Source organism: Eulemur rufifrons, chromosome 7, assembly GCF_041146395.1.
Source record: "Eulemur rufifrons isolate Redbay chromosome 7, OSU_ERuf_1, whole genome shotgun sequence".
NCBI lineage: Eukaryota > Metazoa > Chordata > Mammalia > Primates > Lemuridae > Eulemur > Eulemur rufifrons.
In genome coordinates this window covers 252,123,692-252,142,873 of record NC_090989.1, presented here as the reverse complement: position 1 = coordinate 252,142,873, position 19,182 = coordinate 252,123,692, and the positions used below count along the sequence as shown (strand labels likewise).

The 19,182-nt window shown below is 37.7% G+C and overlaps 1 protein-coding gene across 13 annotated transcripts in view; it reads right to left on the bottom strand.

Annotated features, from left to right (window-relative positions):
* Positions 1-19,182, bottom strand: part of UNC13B (unc-13 homolog B) — a 190,240-nt gene that overhangs the window by 111,216 nt on the left and 59,842 nt on the right. For all 13 annotated transcript variants that reach the window (XM_069476550.1, XM_069476548.1, XM_069476553.1 and 10 more), the window contains one exon: positions 18,167-18,224. In XM_069476550.1, the coding sequence (XP_069332651.1) occupies positions 18,167-18,224 (58 nt within the window). The remainder of the gene's footprint in view (positions 1-18,166; positions 18,225-19,182) is intronic.

Genomic DNA, 19,182 nt, shown 5'->3' with positions numbered 1-19,182 from the left:
GAAGGGGTTACGATTGGGAAACGACATTGGGAGGGCTCTCTGGGGTGGCTGGCAAAGGTCTATTTTTTGCCTCCCTCATTAAACTAAACACTTGTTTTATGAGGTTGTCTATACATCTATTATATTCTATCATTAAAAATATTTTCTTAATGCAAACAGCTTGTGTCACTACAACCACTGGTAGCTGATTGTTTTCTTCCTCTGCATGAAGTCTTCAAAGGCTCCCCACTGCCTTCAAGATAAAATATAAACAGCTTGCTATGGCATTCAAGCCCTTCATGATACATGCTCTCTGGTCTCTGACCTTATCTCTGACCCTTCCCTACTCTTCTTATTCCCTACCCTCAAGCCATCCAGAATTTTCAATTTCTAGTACCCCAGTGTCTTAAGTCATGCTTTTTCATCTTTAGTGTCCTTGTACCATAAACTCTTTTCTCCTTCTTCACATGACTGCCTCCTACTCATCCTTCAAGATTCAATCTACACTAAGGGTTTGGGTGGAGATAGAGATGAACAGATAAGCCACAGGGGATTTTTAGGGCATTGAAATGATTCTGAATATTGTAAGGGTGGATATGCATCATTATACTTTCATGAAAATCCATTCACAGAATGCACAACACAAAGAGGTAACCATAATGTAAACTATCGACTTTAGTTGTGATATCATTCCCTCTGGGAAGTCATTCTTAACCATCCTAAATTTGAGTTAGGTTTTCTTCCTCTATACTCCTTGAATATCAAGTACTTGTCTTTACCATTCACTTATCACATGGTACTACTTACATGTTCCTTACTCTCTGGACTTGAGCTCCCTGAGGTCAGGGACTTTCATGTCTGTATCCCCAGCACCTAGCATGGTTGTTGGCATGAGAAAGAGATATCCAGTAATTGTTTGTGTAATGAACAATTCTACCAATTGTTGATATCTACAACTATTCTGTCAATCATATTTTATCAAATTCATTTCTTCTATTACAAGAAGCCATCAGATGATCATGCTTTTATGGGAATAACTGATCTTTACATATAGACAACGCACAATGTACCCAGCATAGGCACGTAAGTGCTGTTATCAAATGAAACTTTGACACATTAATCTGACATTTTAACATGCATAATTGTGTATAACTGTAATTGAATATAACTTATAATAAGTTGATGTAATGACTACAATTAGCCACCTCAAATTTCTTTCTAGAAGGCAGAATAGAAATAAATAAATGAGTCAGAAGACTACAATTAACATTATTTTTATCAGCCAAACCATATTGTTCAAGTTTCTTTCTTTTGTTAGTTTGCCAGCACCTATAATCAGCATCAATATCAACTGCTTCCACTGATACCACATGTATAACTCATCAATGTGGGTACTCTTACTAACAAATCCTATACCTACTGCACTGCTCTACCACTAAAATAATACTTCCTACATACTCTAAGAAGTCCAAAACTAGTATATTGTCCTGTCTCTGACAGTCCTAGTCCTGAACTGGAGGTAGCAGAAGCTATGGATTGACTGATCCTTTACTCCCCACTACTCAGTGGGATAAGGTAGTGGGGAAGGAGAATGTTCCGGCCAGTAAGAGATTCCTTGGCCAGAACTCCAGTGGTGGGGCTGAGGTGGGTTATCTTTTGAATCCTTTCTGCATACTTTTCATTTATCCTACTATGAACAATCTCTCCTTTCAATCAATACATCCCAATCAGCTTCTTCAAGAGTCACCTCTAAATTCGTCTCTTCTAGAAAAGCCTTTCTGAACAAACTTCATGCCATTCTCAACCATTTGCTGCTGCTTCTGCCACCTCAGTACTTTCTTCTGTATTTCTACAATATTATTGAAAACGAAATCAAAGGGTTGATCAAAACTAAGATATAAACAGAAATACAGAAGGTGATAAACCACAGGAGGAACTTTGAACAAGACACCTAACAAAGGGCCCAGTTATCAAAAGCCAAAATAGGAAGTCAGGAAATGAGAGGACTAGGATGGTAGAGAAGGGAAAGACAGGCTGAGCAGGCAAGCAGGAAGGAGATTCAGTGAATCATGGCACAGGAACTGTTTGCCTGTGGCTGTCTTCACTGTGCTATCTCTGCAATATGGTTTGCAGGAAAGTTGGCTATTCCTAAAAGCCAAGGGAGGATAAAGCACTCTGATACTTTGTTAGTGGGGATGTAAATAGTACAGCTTCTACAGTGGGAAATTTGTAATATCTTCTAAAATGTTGAATGCATTGTTAAAGACACGATGCTTTGACCTGGTAATCCCATTTCTAGCTATTCATCCAGTAGAGATATTCAAACATGTATGAAATTATGTAAAATGATATGAATTTCTGTAACTGCAAATATTGGAAGCAACTTAAATGTTCATTAATAGCAATTCCAATCCTAGTATATACCCAAAAGAAACAGGTATTCAAATACTTGTATACTATTGTTCATAGCAGCACTATTCACAATAGCCTAAAGTTGCAAAAAACCCAAATGCCCATCAACTATGAATGGATAAAAAGAATGTAGTATATCCATACAATGGATTATTGATACATGCTACAATTTGAATGAACCTCAAAAACATGCTGAGGCCGAGTGCGGTGGCTCACTCCTGTAATCATGGCACTTTGGGAGGCCGAGGTGGGAGACTTGCTTGAGGCCAGGAGTTCAAGACCTGCCTGAGCAAGAATGAGACCCCATTTCTATAAAAAATAGAAACATTAGCCAGGCATGGTGGCATGCACCTATAGTCCCAGCTGCTCAGGAGGCAGGAGGATCACTTGAACCCAGGAGTTCAAGGTTGCAGTGAGCTATGATGAGGCCACTGCACTCCAGCCTGAGTGACAGAGTAAGACCCTGTCTCAAAAAAAAAAAAAAAAAAAGGCTGAGTGAAAAAACCAGTCACAAAAGGTCACATATTGTATGATTCCAGGGATTAAGGGTAGAGAGAATGGAGAGTGACTGCTTAATGGGTATGGGGTCTCCTTTGGGGATGAAAAAATGTTTTGGAACTAGATAGAGGTGATAGTTCCACAACATTGTGAATGTACTAAATGTCATTAAATTATACACATTAAATGGTTAATTTAATGCTATATGAATTTTGTCTCAATAAAAAATGTCCCTTTATAGGAACTTGTTCCCTATAGGTAGTCATATTAAGTGAGGCATAGCATATTACCATTTGTGTGTGGGGGAAATATGTATGCTTGTGAATACATATACTCTTTCTGGAGTAAATACTCCTTAGACTAAATCCACAGTAAATGGCAATAAAGTGGTTGGCTCTGGGTAGAAACTGTATAAAGGATAGGGTTAGAGAAAAAAAAAATTTTTTTTCATAGCATACATATTTATATCTCGAATTATTTTATGCATATGGTTCCTTTCAAGAAAATAAATAAAACGGGAGGAAACATCCCAGGTATGAGGTAAACAAGAATCAGCTATCTACAGAAGACCAGAATGATTAGGATGCTTTAAGGCGAGAGCCAGAATATGAGGCTAAGATCAAAGGGATAAAACAGTAGCAGAAAGGTGGCAAAAGATGAAGATGAGCTCTGGACCTTTGCCTTCTGGGACTTTAGAAATGAGAAGGGGAATGAAAGGAAATTGATGAGGTGGAAGAATCTTCAGGGTAGAGAACAGCTGGCCAGACAATCCTATTTTCCTGCAGGGCATGTGATCCTAGGTAAATAAGTAAAAGTAATCAGTGACATAAGGCTTGCTCTGCTGTTTCCAGTGCTCACAGAAATAGGTCTTTAGTCACAGCAACCAAATTTTAGTCACCAAAATTTTAAGTGGCACAAAACTTTCAATGCTACAACAGATTTAAACTGAAGGAAAGTGATAGATGACAAGGAGGACACTATGTATCTGAAGTAAAAGGAAGAAAAGGCTCCCAAAGGGGTGAATCTGTCAAACTGGGCCAGCCTTGTATATCTTAGCTCTTTGAAAAAAATCTGTACGGCAGAAGGATTCATTTCCTTCAGTAGATTAGCAAGCAAAGCTATGACAACATTCTATACCCTCTCAGACAGTATGCCCTGCATCTCTTGAATCCTATCCTTTTCATTTATACTATCATGAACAATCTTTCCTTTCAATCAACACATTTCAATTAGCTCTTTCAAAAGTCATTTCTAAACTAATTTCTCTGGAAAGGCTTCTTGAACAAACTTTATGCCATTCTTTACCATCTGTTTATTCTTCTGCCACCTCAGGACTTTCCTCTCTTTCCAGAGTATGTTACGCACCTGTTGAAGATAACCATAAATAACACACTCAATTTGCTGTCTTTGTGTATTTATCCTCTTCTGGCCTGAGTCTAGGTTATGATCCAGGTCTTCTGATTCTTTTTGTATCCTCCCACTAATTCCTCCATAGCCCTCACAAACATACTCTCTGGTCTATGTATGTATTCATTAAGAATAAGAACACCCCAAACAGAAGCCTTTGGGGAGGAGGAAACAAAAAGATGTATAATAGATAAGTTCTTTTGTACTCAGAGGCTTTGAATCTCTTTTTTATAATGCTGATCTGGAGTCTCAAAGCTTCACAAGAAAAATTAAGAAAAATATAACAGTTCTCTTTCTGTCTTGTATCTGCTTAAATGTCTACATTTCTACTAAGGATAAGCTGATAAAGCTTTTGTTATTGTCAACCCCATGTCTCTGCTGCCTGAATATGAGTCTAGTACTCTTAATTACAAAACCATCCTAGGAATCTATAAACTCTGGAGAAAGTAAATTTCCAACCGAAAGACAAAGGATGCCATCTTCCAGCAAACACTACAAATTACACTCTCTTTCAATGATAATTTTTTTTTCCTTCCCCTGTCCCCCCGGCCCACCCCCTGCAAAAGGCCAAATTGTCTTTTCCTAAAACCTAAATGGGATGAGGTCCTTCAGGTTCAAACAACCGAGCATCAACCCCTGAGTACCTAACACACCGGGAGAGTGAGACTAAAAAACTAAAGACTACCTCCTTACCCTTGCAATTCACCAGTCCCATGGGGGAAAAAAATCCTGTCACTCAGAATGCTAAGTCTAAGAAAAACTGTAGAGTACACTACTAACCTATACTAGAACATAATAATGGCTGATGGGCTCATGGGTGTTAGTTCTGTTACTACACTCCAAAACTTTTATATTTTACATGTATTCTTTCACATACTCAAATGCTGCATAGTTAAATTTTTAATCTATTTGTTTAAAAAGAAAAATTAAGGTGTTGGGAGAGTATACACCAAACTGTAAAGATGAGTTATCTCAGAGAAAAGTAGAGACATTCCGGAAATTACAGAGTACTTTCACTTTCTATATTATACATTTCCGAATCATTTGAAGATTTTTATAGTGAACATGTTATGTGTTTCTCTTTTTTAAAAAGTTTAAACTAAAAAAGGAACTGATTTAGTATGTTGGAGGGGGGAACCTCTTCACAACACCATGCAGTGACCAGCAAGAATTCAAAATTAGTAAGGAAACTAACAAATCCTGTGGACATAAACTGCCAGAAGTTCTTAACCCAGTAACAAATGTGTGAAAGTCATTCTAGGAGGGTGAATGAGGACAGAGGAAACATTCCTATTGTATTCAAGACCAGCATTTTGGGAAACAGATCTTTGCCCGAAAGCAATCCAGAGAATAAACAATCTATAACTGTGGCTTTAACAAATTCTTAAAACACACTAAGAATCCTAAAGGGACATTGATCAAGTATTCAAATATCAAATATAAGTTAGCTGTGGACGTTTTATTATAGTAGATGGTACTCTAAAACCAATTCAAAGGATGGAAAGAATAATCAAAAGATCTCTGATGTGTGCATGTATGCTTGGACAACTATAAAATCTCTCAACTGATTCATAAGTAACTGTTAACAATGACTGCCTCTGGGAAGAAGATCCAGGCGGCTGGGGAACATGAAGGGAAGGGAGATCTTTTACTGTATTCCTTTTAATATTTTAAAACTTTTGTACCAAGTATGCATATTACCTATCAATAAATGAATTAATTTTAAATAAAAGGTAGTCGCTAAATAGGAAAAGCATGTGTTTGTGAATGGCAAATTATATCCCATGAGATTTTTGCCATCATGGAGTGGTACAGTGGACATGGACCTTAGAGTTAAACAGACCTAGGTCTTAAACCCAGTTCACTCATTTCCTAGAAGTGATGCAGAAAAAGATAACTAGTTGGGAGACCTGAAAAAAAAAGACTCTGAGCTGCTCTTCACAGTACCATGCAAAGTGGCCTTCAACAATTCATAACAAGGAAGCCACTACGTTCTGCAGCTTTAAATCACAGGTGACTTGAAATGAGACAGAATTTTAACCTATAGGGCATTGAACAGAACCCCCAAACCCATGATATCTATTGAAAGAATGATATCGCAGTATGACAAAAAAATAATTAGGAAGGTTGTGGCGCTGGACATCTCTTTCATGAGGCAGCATTGTAACGGATGGAGCTAAAGGCTAGTTGGTGTAGGGACTAAACAGCCCACTTACAGGCCCTTGAATTTAAATAAATAGCATACATATTATATTATATTATGGCTTTGAGAACTGGATAAATTTGTAATTAAACCTAAGCTGGCAGTGTCCCAGAGGAACCTGGGCATCAGGAATGAGTTCAGTCTCTCAAGTCTCCCAGGACTATCGTTGGTATCTGTCCCCCAACATTCAGTGCAGGGTATTGTTTATGAAGGCTATCGGAAGTCCTAGCAGGCTAATGTCTGCAAGGAGCCTACTATGGAATAGAAACACAGCATTGCAAAAGATATAAAGGATATGATTTTCCGAGTTCTGCCCCTTCAAAAGTTATGGTGAGAGATTCTGGATCTCTTTCATCAAGACATTGTTAGAAACATGGATTCACCTACTATGTGGTCTGCTAGTGTTACTACCTGAAACTGTGAAGCCACAAAGTTCTCTAAGAGATGTATCTGATAGGCAAGGGTTATCAGCATGATGGTCACGTGGAAAATAAGCACTATAGATACAAATTTCTGGAGAACTGGCCACAGCATCTGGTGCTAGTCAGATTTCCTTTTTATTTGGAGCTGTGCAAATTGGTTAGGTCTGATGGTCAGGAAGCAACAGGTCCTCTCAGATCCTTTCCATGGCAAAGATCTGTTTCCCAAATCCAGATCTGTTTATGCTCTTTGGCATAAAATGCTGGAATAATAATCCCATTCTCTATCTGATCAAGCCTTGAGACAGTAATTGCTAACTGGGTCCACTTTTTCTGATATGAGATGGGTCTAGAATAAAAGAATGGCATTCTGGACCAGAAACAGGTAAACAAAGTTTCCTGTTCTACTGGAGTCCATCATCATCAAACTAGGAAAGCAAGTCCCGGCCCCCATTGAGAGGCAGCCAGAATAGTCCATAGGCTTAAAGCTAGTCTTATTTGTGGTAGGTGGAGAAATGGGACTAAGAGTAGCATTGGCAGTACCTGCCTAGAGTTTTATGTTTGGTTGATTTTAGTGGGGAGATTATACCGTCATCTGTAGAGCAGGTAGGAACCTAGTCTTCCACATACAGAATGGTTACATATACAGAATGACCCATTTCTCTGCCTCCCCAAGCAAGTAGAATATTAGAAATAAAACAGCCATAGAGTGGCAGTGAACAGTTTTAGATAGAGACCAAGAATAATAGGAGGCTATAAGAGGGGTATTTGAATGTGGTGCAGATTAGACATAAGGCATGTCAGCGCTGATGGCTGAATAGTAGTGAAAAGCATTGAACACCTTCTGTTTCCTGTCTATCAATAAATTTCAGTATGATTGACATCAGGACCAAAAAATACAATAATAAGAGTTGAAAAGGATGAAGGGTAAAGCATTTTATATAAACATGTCTCTTTTGGGTATGCTGGTAAAAGAAATCCTTTTAAAGTTAGTAGTGGTCAAATAAGATGTCACAACCTGGAAATCAAGCAATGTATTACTGATATTAATAGTACTTCTCAATGTTTGGTCACTGTTATTCATGATGTGACTCACACCCAACTGTTTTGAACTGAAAAATTCTCTTCAAGAAAAATTTTAAATATCTTGAGTTATGCCCTATTTGCTAATTTAAAGAATGATTCATACTTATGACATTTTGAATAATGATCTATATATATTAATTACAAGCAATACTGACACAAACCAGTGAAACAAACCCATAATAGACAGATGGTGGCTTGTATCTCAAACAAAAGTTCAAGCTATCTTTGAGGTCATATTACAAAATAGAAATAACACAGACCCCAGAAACTTTGTTTCATACATAGTAACTGGTTAAGGGAGATCTCAGAGATATTATCAATAAAAGGGACACTGTAACTGTAAGAGCTACTCAGAACTTTCAATTAAGGAATCACTGGTATTGCTGAACTAAACTGTAATTTCAACAAACAACTATCATTCAGCTAAGTCCCAAATTCAAACTAAACGGGTGAATCTACAATAATGTGCCTCTATACTGTCAGGTCTGAGATCATTTTTTTAAATATTTATTTTTTAACTATCATAAAAGAAATGCATGTTTTTGGAGAAAATTCGGAAAATACAACTAGGTATTATATAAAGGCAAAAAGAAAACAAAACTTACCTATAATCCTACCACTGAGAACCACTATTAAAACTGAATTTCCTTGGCATTATTCTCTGCACATGTACATACAATTCCTTTTTTAGATGACTGGAATCATTTTAATCGATTTAGCATCCTACTTTTAAAAATTTATATACATAAATATTTCCTGTATCTTACATATTTAAAAGCATACTATTTCAGCACATGAAAATACCACAGTTATCTACTCTTTCTAAAGTTTTTGCAATTTTTCACCAATATAAGTAAAACCTGTACATAAACCTGCCTTTGCACCTCTAGTTATTTTCCTTGAACACTTTCTAGAAGTGAAATTATTAAATTAGAAAGGTTGTACTAATTTACACACCCTAGCAGTATGTGTGAATATTTGTCTCATCAAACCCTTGCAAGATGCTGAATCACTTTTGATTCATTCTCAGTTGCAGCCAGTGATACTGTCATTAGTATAGTAGGTAGGCAAAGCAGACATATATAAAAAATTGAAAATAGTAGAAAGCTGTTGAACTTAGTCGTAGTGAGACAGTTTGGTATGGTAACATGGTGTATGGCTGTATTCTTTGAAAAAATATAGATAGAAATATCCTTACTGAGGAGTGAAGTTTGAATACCTTAGAAAGTTTACATCAACTTCTCATGTTTAGCCCTATAGCTAAGGTAAATGTTCACATTACACTGTCTGTTACAAGTAATATTTGTATCCAATATGCAGATCAGATTACACAGCCTCAGAATAGTTCTACAAATCAAGGAGCAAAAAGGTACTCAAATATTAAAAGGATAACATGCAGATAAGACCTGTAAAAATAAACATGATGTGCTGAGATTCAAGTATATAAAAAGCAGCATGCATCTCTTGATATCTGCTACCAACTCCTAGTTGAGGCCACATCTGAGGAACACAGCCTAAAAGAATAGAAATAAAAGAAAGTAGATTCATTCTCTAAAGTGAATATGCAAAATCTAATCTGCTAAAAAGTCCTAGAAGGAAAGTTATAGAATGTTGTAGTGGTAAAGAGAACAATTTTTAATAAAGATGCAAAGGTAATTTAATAGGAAAAAAATAGCCTTTTAAACAAATGATCCTAGGACATTTGGGAATTCACATACAAAAAGATGATCTTAGACCCTTTACCTCATACCACATATAAATGCAATGCAGTAACCTTGACTGAATCCTACAATGGGACAAAGGTGACAAAAGACTGGGGGGAATATTGGGAAATTTTGAATATAGGATAGATATCAGATGACATTATGAAATCTTATTAAATTTTTTGGTATGATAGTGGATCTGTAATTCTATGTGAATTATATACTAAGGTAAAAAAAAAACTTTCAAGAACCTTAAACTTTACTTAGTAGGCTAGTTATTGGTAACAGCATTAGTATATTAATCCTGAAATTTGCTTGTGTACATTATAGGATACAAAAAAAAGAGTAAATAATTTGATGTTCTTGGGAACAGAGGTTCTCACTGAAAGAAGATGATACATATATGGAATGAAGGAAGACCAGGAAAAACCCTGTGGTGAGGATGTTAATTGGTCATACCACTATGAACATTTAAGTTGCATCTATGAGCCTGTTTGTTTCCTAGCTCTATCCATTCAAAGAGCAAACAAGCAATAGCACTGCTGTGGCAACGAGCAAAACTAATGCCAATATCTTGATTTCTAAATACCATTCCCCACTAAAAATAACCAGGGCTCACTGGAGAAATGGCTTATTTCAGGACTGAGGCAGGGAAAAGACAAGATAAGCCTGGAACATCTTATACTAGGAAAGGGAGGATGTGGTCAAAGAATGATGAGGACATGTCAAAACAACACAAGATCCAGTTAAAAGGAACTCTCATAGGCCAAATTTGGGATAATTTGAGCAAAGAGAATGACAGACCAGGATTACAAAACACTAAATTAAAAAAAAAAGAATCATGAGTCCATGGTAATGCTCATTGTTCAAAAAAAGGGTACAAGAGGAGAGAAAGCTCTTCTTTACAGATGACTGACAGCTACTCAATATAAAAGTGTGACATAATAATAAATAAATATTTGGTCTCTGCCCCCAGTTCCTGGCACAGAGGTTCTAAAACCCTTTTAACTTCCTGAGTGACAGGGATGACAAGACTGTCTTTTGTTATTCATAATAAGCCCCTTTTAATCATACTTGAGTTAATGCTAATAAGGTGACTTTTAGAGGATGGGGGATGGTTGCCAGAAGAACCAACCCTTGTGGTTAGAGGATTAGAACTTTCAGTCCTGTTCCGCCCTGCCCCCCAACCTCCAAGGAGAGGAGAAAGGCTGGAGGTTGAGTCAATCACCAATGACCAATGATTTAATTAATCATGCCTATGCAATGAAGTTTCCATAAAACCCCCAAATAACGGGCTTTGGAGAGCTTCCAGGTTGGTGAATAAAAACACATCCATTTGAGAATGCACCATGCAGGGAGAGTGGTGCACCGAAACCCCCACAGGGACAGAAACTCCCGTGCTCATCTGGCTATTCATTTCTATCCTTCAAAATATTCTTCGTAGTAAACTGGTAATATTATAGTATGTAAACTGTTTCCGTGGGTTCTGTGAGCTGTTCTAGCAAATCACTGAATCTGACGAAGGGTTCATGGGAACCCCGGTTTATAGCCAATCAGTCAGAAGTACAGGTGGTAACTTGGGACTTATGATTGGTGCCTAAAGTGAGGGGCAGGCTTGTGGGACTGAACCCTTAAACTATGGGGTCTGCGCTAACACAGAGTCTCTAGTATAAGAATTAAACCACAGGGCACTCAGTTGATGTCTGCAGAGAATTTCTTGGTGTGGAAACCCCAGTCACTGGGTGTCAGAATTGTTGTAAGAGTATAGTTTTTTCCTCTCAAAAAAGAATGACAGAGTTAGAAAACATTTTATAACCACAATGTAATAAAATTTAGGCAATGATCACAATAGATTCTGAAATTAATGAATGTTGCTGGGCACTGTGGCTCACACCGGCAATCCTAGCACTTTTGGAGCTGAGGTGGGAGGATCACTTGAAGCCAAGAGTTTAAGACCAGCCTGAGCAACATAGCAAGAACCCTCTCTACAGGCGGGGCGTGGTGGCTCACGCTTGTAATCCTAGCACTCTGGGAGGCCAAGGCGGGAGGATCGTTCGAGGTCAGGAGTTCAAGACCAGCCTGAGCAAGAGCAAGACCCCATCTCTACTAAAAATAGAAAGAAATGATCTGGACAGCTAAAATTATATATATAGAAAAAAATTAGCTGGGCATGGTGGCGCATGCCTGTAGTCCCAGCTACTCGGGAGGCTGAGGCAGAAGGATTGCTTAAGCCCAGGAGTTTGAGGTTGCTGTGAGCTTGACGCTACAGCACTCTAGCCCGGGCAACAGAGCGAGAATCTGTCTCCAAAAAAAAAAAAAAAAAAAAAAAAGACCCCTCTCTACAAAAAAAGAAAAGAAAATTAGCTGGGTGTGGTAGCATGCATCTGTAGTCCCAGCTACTCAAGAGGGTAAGGCAGAAGGATTGTCTAAGTCCAGAAGTTTGAGGTTGCAATTCGCTATAATAACACCACTGCACACTAGCCCGGGCAACAGAGCAAGACCTGTCTCAAAAAAAAAAAAAAAATGAATAGATGAAAGTTTGCTTAAAAAAATAAGACATATACACACAGTCTCAAAGTATGACTCCCTCCTGCCCCCCCCAGATTACTTATTAATTACAAAAGGAAAAAAATAATTTTGCAATGAAGAGATCTGGAAAACATCACCTGAACTAATAATTAGCATCAGCATCACAAATAAAGGGACAAATTGACATTAGCTATGTAGTAACCTAAATATAATTATGAGGAAATAAACAAATTCAGATTTTACAAAATTTTGTAAGATAATTTAACAGGATCCTTATCAATTGCCTTATAGAATGTCCACGTCAATGTGAGACCAAACCACCTTTGGAAGAGCAGTTGTTGGTGAAGAGAAGTTATTCCTTCCCTTCCCTTCCCTTCCCTACATCCTAGGAAAGGGAAAGATGAATATTTCTCCTCTCTGAATCCAAGTGAGGAGGACCTCCAAGATTCACAAAGATTGGAGATGCTTACAAGAAAAGGAGCCAAACAGGGTGGATGTCTACTTGAGACTTGCTATGAACTGTGTATCTACCTAAGCAGCCAAAAAGAGAGGACTGGACAGAGGCAGTTATCAAAGGAGACAAAAACACCCTAAAACAAAGGGAATGCAGAGTGTTAAATCAGAAAATTAAATCAGATATTAAATTAGAAAGTTTGACCCAAAAGAAAATACTAGGAAGAAGCTCCTTGTATTTTCAAAGGCTAGAAGCAAGAGTTTCTTTAAAGCAGCAGCCCAGTGATTTCTAAAAATACTTCACAGACATCTCAAGTGACTGCAGAGGATTGATCCTAACGTGCTGGGTAGTAGAGGGGCCGTTCATGTGAAGGAATTTCAGGAATAGGAAATAATAGGGTCATGTGATGGTACAGTAGAAAAGTCACAGAGATCATCTAGAACAACTCTTCTATTTTATGCATCAAGAAACTGAAGTAGATAGTGGAAAGACTTCCAAAGTCACAGAGAGAGACAGCAGCAAACCCAGGTCAAGAACAAGGACTCAATTACTCTATTGTTCTTCTTAATAATAACTTCTATTAAAAGTAGTATATTGTTAACTATTTGGAAAAATTTAAGGCCATAATCCCATATCCTAGAGACAGATTTGGTTAATATTTGGAGGATTCTTTTCCCAGTAATTTTTCTCATAATTGTATAGATCCATTTATATAAGTATATTAGTCTGCTCAGGCTGCAATGACAAAATACCATAGACTGGGTAGCTTAAACAACTGAAATTTATTTTCTCACAGTTCTGGAGGCTGGAAAATCCAAGATCTGATCAACCCTCTCTTCCTAGCTTGCCAATGGCCACCTTTTTGCTGTGTCCTCACATGGCTGACAGAGAAAGCTCTTGTCTCTCTTCTTCTTCTTAAAAGGGCATCAGACCTCTCAGATTAGGGCCCCATCCTATGACCTCATTTAACCTTTATCACCTCCTCACAGGCCCTATCTCCAAACACAGTCACATGGGGGGGGGTTATTCAACATATGAATTCAGGGAGGACACAATTCTGTCCACAGCATTCTGCCCTCCAGCCCCGCAAAAATTTATGTCCTTATTATATGCAAAATACATTCATTCCATCCCAACAGTCCCAAAAGTCTTAACACTCAGTCTAGCTTTAATTCAAAAATCCAGTCATATCTAAATATCATCTAAATTAGGTAAGAGTGATCTTGAAGTAAGATTTACACTGAAGCAAAATTCCTCTCCAGCTGTGAACCTGTGAAACCACACAAGTTATGTGCTTCCAAAATATGATGGTAGGATAGACATTCCAAAAGAGAGAAACAGGAAAGAAGGATGACGTGACAGGTCCCAAGTAAGTTCAAAACCTAGCAAGGAGAATTCCATCAGACCTAAGGCTCAAGAATAATCCCCTTTGGCTTAATGTATTAATATCTGCCCCTCGGCTTTTCAGGAGTTGCACTCTGCAATGGCCCTACACTCTCACACATAGAAGGAAACAGGCTTGCCCCCTGGGCCTGTGGTAAGGGTGGCAGCCCTTATGATCTCTAAATTACCTCAGCAATCATTGTTCCCTTTCCTTGAAAAACAGTGCACATTCTCAGCCAAATAGTTTTATGGTCCAGTCCTACAGAATTCAAGAAGTCCAACAACCTTCCTTCATTCATCTCTCTCCTCTTGCATTTTACTATAAGCAGTAAGGGGAACCCACATCACATCTTCAATACTCTGCCTAGAAATAATCTCCTCTGCTAAACATACAATTTAATTGCTCTTAGGTTCTACCTTCCACAAAACACTAGAACACAATTCAGCCAAGTTTGTTGCCACTTTATAAGAAAGGATCACCTTTCCTCCAGTTATTGCCTTACCAATATTATTATTATTTCTATCTGAGACCTCACCAGAATGGCCTTTAATGGCCATACTTCTACCAACATTCTGTTCATGATTATTTATGTATTCTCTAAGATGGATGCTTTTTGTCTAGTTTTCCTCTTTTCTTTCTGAGCCCTTACCAGATTCAACATTAACATCCATATTTCTACCAATAATCCCTTCACAGAAATCTCAGCTTTTTCTAGCATGCACATCAAAACTCGTCCAGCCTCCACTCATCAACCAGTACCAAAGTCACTTTCACATTTTTAGGTATTTGTTTCAGTAGCACTCCACCTCTCGGTACCAAAATCTGCAAGTAGTCTGCTTAAGCTGCCTACCTTAAACTGAGTGTCTTAACAGAAATTCATTTCTCAGAGTACTGGAGGCTGGAAAGTCCAAGATCAAGATGCTGGCTAATTCAATTCCTGGTGAGGGCTCTCTTCCTGGCTTATAGATGGCCACTTTCTTGCTGTGTTCTCACATGGCAGAGAGAATGAGCTTTGGCATCTCATCCTCTTCTTACAAGGTCACCACTCTTATCAGATTATGACCTCATTTAGACTTTATCACTTCCTCCCAGGCCCTGCCTCCAAATATAGTCATATTGGGGGTTCAGGCTTCAACATATGAATTGGGAGGGATGCATTTCGTTCCACAGCAATAAGTCTTAAATTATGTATGTACATATATATGTGTGTGTATACACACACACACACACACACACACCCCCCGAATAAGAGTTTTATATATACAGTTGACCCTTGAACAACAAAGACTTGAACTGCACAAGTCCACTTATAAACAAATTTTTTTCAACCAACTCAGAGGGAAAATATAGTATTTGTAGGATGCGAAACCTGCGTATAAAGAGGGCTGACTTCATACAGGCTGGTTTAACATGGCTAACTAGGAGACTTGAGTATGTGCGAGTTTTAGTAAACTCAGGAAGTCCTAAAACCAATCCTTTGGTACACTGAGGGACAACTGTACTACTTTTTCTTAAAGTTTCATGAAAATGTTTCTATTATTCAAAGCATAATATTAAATAAGTGCATAATATTCAATCTTATAACTGTTATTTACTGTTTAACAATTAAGTCATTTTCAAATTTGCTATTTAAATAATTCTGCAATGAATATCTTTGTACATATATCTGTCTGCTGTGATTACCTAGGATAAATTTCTAGAAATTCAACAGCTGAGTCAAGGCTATTAATATGTTAAAGGCTCCTGGTATGTATTGCAAAATTACTTCCCAGAAACCTGTACTAATACATATTCCCATCTGCAGTAGACATTTTAATTAGAATAATATATTTTTCTATTTGAAAAAAATATCAGTGTCAATGACCAAAAGGGCAAGGATTAAAGAGTAGGTCAATAAATGAAATGTGTGGTTCTGGATTTGATCATAGTGTGAGGAAAACCCAGCTAAAAACATGTGAGGGACAATTGGGGAATTCTTAATATGGACTATATTTTAGATAATATTGTATCAGTGTTTCTTGATTATGATAATTGTATTTTGGTTATGTAGACTGTTTCACTTCATAGGAGAAACATGCTGATTTGTCATGAAGTGTGTAGCTTACATTCAATGATTTGGAAAATACCTGTATTTTTTGTGTATATGTAGAGAGACACAGAGATAGGGATAGCAATGTGAGAGAAAAATAAGAGCAGGGAGGAGGGAAAAACGGAAGGAGCAAATGTGGCAAAAGGTTAATCACTGAATCTAGTAAAGAGTAATGAGTGCTCATTGTACTATTCTTTCAACTTTTCTATAGGTTTAAAATTTTTCAAAATGTTTATATATGAGGGAGCAGGCAAAAGAATGGGCTATTCATAAAAAATTAAGTAGCTAGCAAACATATGAAAAATGTATGAGAATTAATAAAATTGCTGATTTTTCTGGCTTCTTAAAGATCAGATGCCAAGAGGGCAGGAGGAAATAATCACTTCAACTGCATTTCATCAAATGAGACCAGGAAAGAACAGAAAGTGAAATCTCAATCATTCCACTATGCTTCTCATTAGCAGTCCTGAAAAAAAGTTTGAAAGATGAACACGATCCAAATTAACTCATTACAGTGAATTTTGGAAAGGACCTATAGACTTTAGTTCACAACCTGGTTTTTAATTCAGATTCTTCTTGCTTCCTATGACCCCAAATGTTTGAAACTAAACAGCAAAAAAACAAAAAAAGTTAGTAATAAGTCATAAGGTTTTCTTTAAATAAAGAAAAAAATGTTAACCTCTGCCATCGGTCTTAGTTTTATCAGGAAAGTACAGAATGAAAGGCAACCAGTGGATTTATAAACCATGAATGGAGGTTTTCCCTCTCAGAAACAATATGAAGGAAGCTGTAGAATAAGAGGTTCAAGGTACAGACTATGAATTTCTCTGTGTTTAAATATTTATTAATATTTCACCACTTACTAGCTGTACAGATTTCTGGCAAATTACTCAATCTCTTTATGCCTCGGTTTCCAATCTGAAAAATGGGGACAACAGTAAAATCTATGTCTTAGGATTGTTATGAAGATTAAGTAAGTTAGTACAGCATCTGAAATACTGCAAGAGCTCAATATATGTTAGCTGCTATGGTTCTTATTATTACTAGTATTACTACAACAACTGTTACCACCATTACCACTATCTTTAAACAGCAGTTGATGGAGTTTGGCATTTGATTCAGAAAAAATAGCGACACAACAGAAGCACCACATATATACACAACTGCGCGCACACACACGCACACTCTGTAGGTTGAAAAAGTGAAATAGAACTGACTCTAAGTCAGTCCTTTAATGTCTCAAGCTGTTTTGAGAGGAAACTGAGGATACTCAGTTTAAATAAAGAAAAACATGTTGACCTCTGCCATTGATCTTACTTTTATCAGAAAAGTGGCCTATAGAATGTACAGAATGGAAGGCAACCAATGAATTTACAAAGGTAACAATATGCCAACAATGCATGGCTCATTTCAAGGAGGACTATGTGAGCTGAACAAATTAATCTCAAAAGAAATAACAAGGTCTCTCACTCAATTAATCATTTATCAAATTTTATTGAGGTTTACGATACGTCAGGTGTTGAGCCAGACAACAGGAATACAAAATGGAAGAATGTCTACGTCTTTAAACACTTTGTATTTTTGTCAAAGAAATATACATGGATAACATGATGGATGCACGCACAGGGTATGATGGAAGCACAGAGACACCTAAGCTAGATTTGGGGGAAGAGGGAAACAGCAGGAAGATTTCCCAAAGCTGATGACATTTAAATATAGCTTTAAAGAATAACAGTATGTTAACAGGGATAGAGGGGTAAGAGCTAGAAAATGGAGGAAAAAAATGAGCACCTGCCTACAGTCACACAAAACCAAAGGACTTTTTCCTAAAGCTAATAGGCAAATAGCCGCTGGAGGTATGTGCCTGAACAGTTGTGCTTCTGGAGTATCTTCTATTTATACACACCACATTGCTACCCTCCCCAATTCAAAATAAGCGAAGTTTAGAGAAAGGACAGAAACCTGCAATTACCAGAGGTTCAGAGACAAGTATTCTCACTTACAACACTGGGCGGCAGCAGTGGGCAATGGCTTCCTCTGGCTTTCTTCTTGAATAGAATACTAGAAGCAGAAAGGAGAAAAAAAAACATACATAATAAGAGGCCCAAGTAAAGAGAGGGAAAAAAATCACAGCTACCTAGAAAAAGATTTAGTGTTTAGAGTCAAAATCTTTATTGAACAGAAACAGTACATCCTGCTGCTATTTTCCCTGTGTGATCCTGACATATAGGCCAGACTATCACTCATGGCACTGACCCAATAAAATAGGCTAAACCAGGACAGCAAAGAGGCTATTCTGACCACGGGCACCCTGGGCACCCACCCAGCTCTGCCAGGTAGCTGTAGAAAGCTTGGCCTTATAAGTCTTAGAATACTTCCTAGTCCTCTGAGTTTTCCTGTGGCTAATTCAGGTGATGGAGCTGAAAATCTCTAAGGCTGAGTTTTCTCATCTTTAAGTAACAGTGCTTCTTCCCTTACAAGGTCACGTGGGAAGTAAGTGAAATTGCTCACCTAAGCATGTGGTGCAAAATCTGGTACCAACTAGTTCTCTTCACCCTTACAATCTAGTCATTGCAACCCCACCCACCACCACCACAAAAACCAATATAGGATACTGAAGCTATAAGAAAATCTTCTGTAAAAGGGAGCAGAATTAAGTGCAAATCTTGAGGATGGGCAGGATTTGGAAAGGCAAAACAGAAAGAGAAAGGTATAAACAAATTAACAGAGGAACACAGAGTCTGGAAGACAGTGAGAACAGTTTGGTTCAGAGCCCATTACAGGATTGGAAAAACATAATTTGGCCCAGGAGCTTGGAAACATGAGATTTGGAGTTCTCATCCTAACTCTGTGCCATTTATTAATAAGCTGTGAGATTGTGGGCAAGTCAGAGCTTCTATAAAGTACGAATGAATGAGTGATTTGTCCAACAACTATTGACTGAGTGTACACCATGTGCAAGGCCTTGTCATAGGCACTGGGGGAACAGAGTTTATAAATCATCGTTAGGAGTATAGAT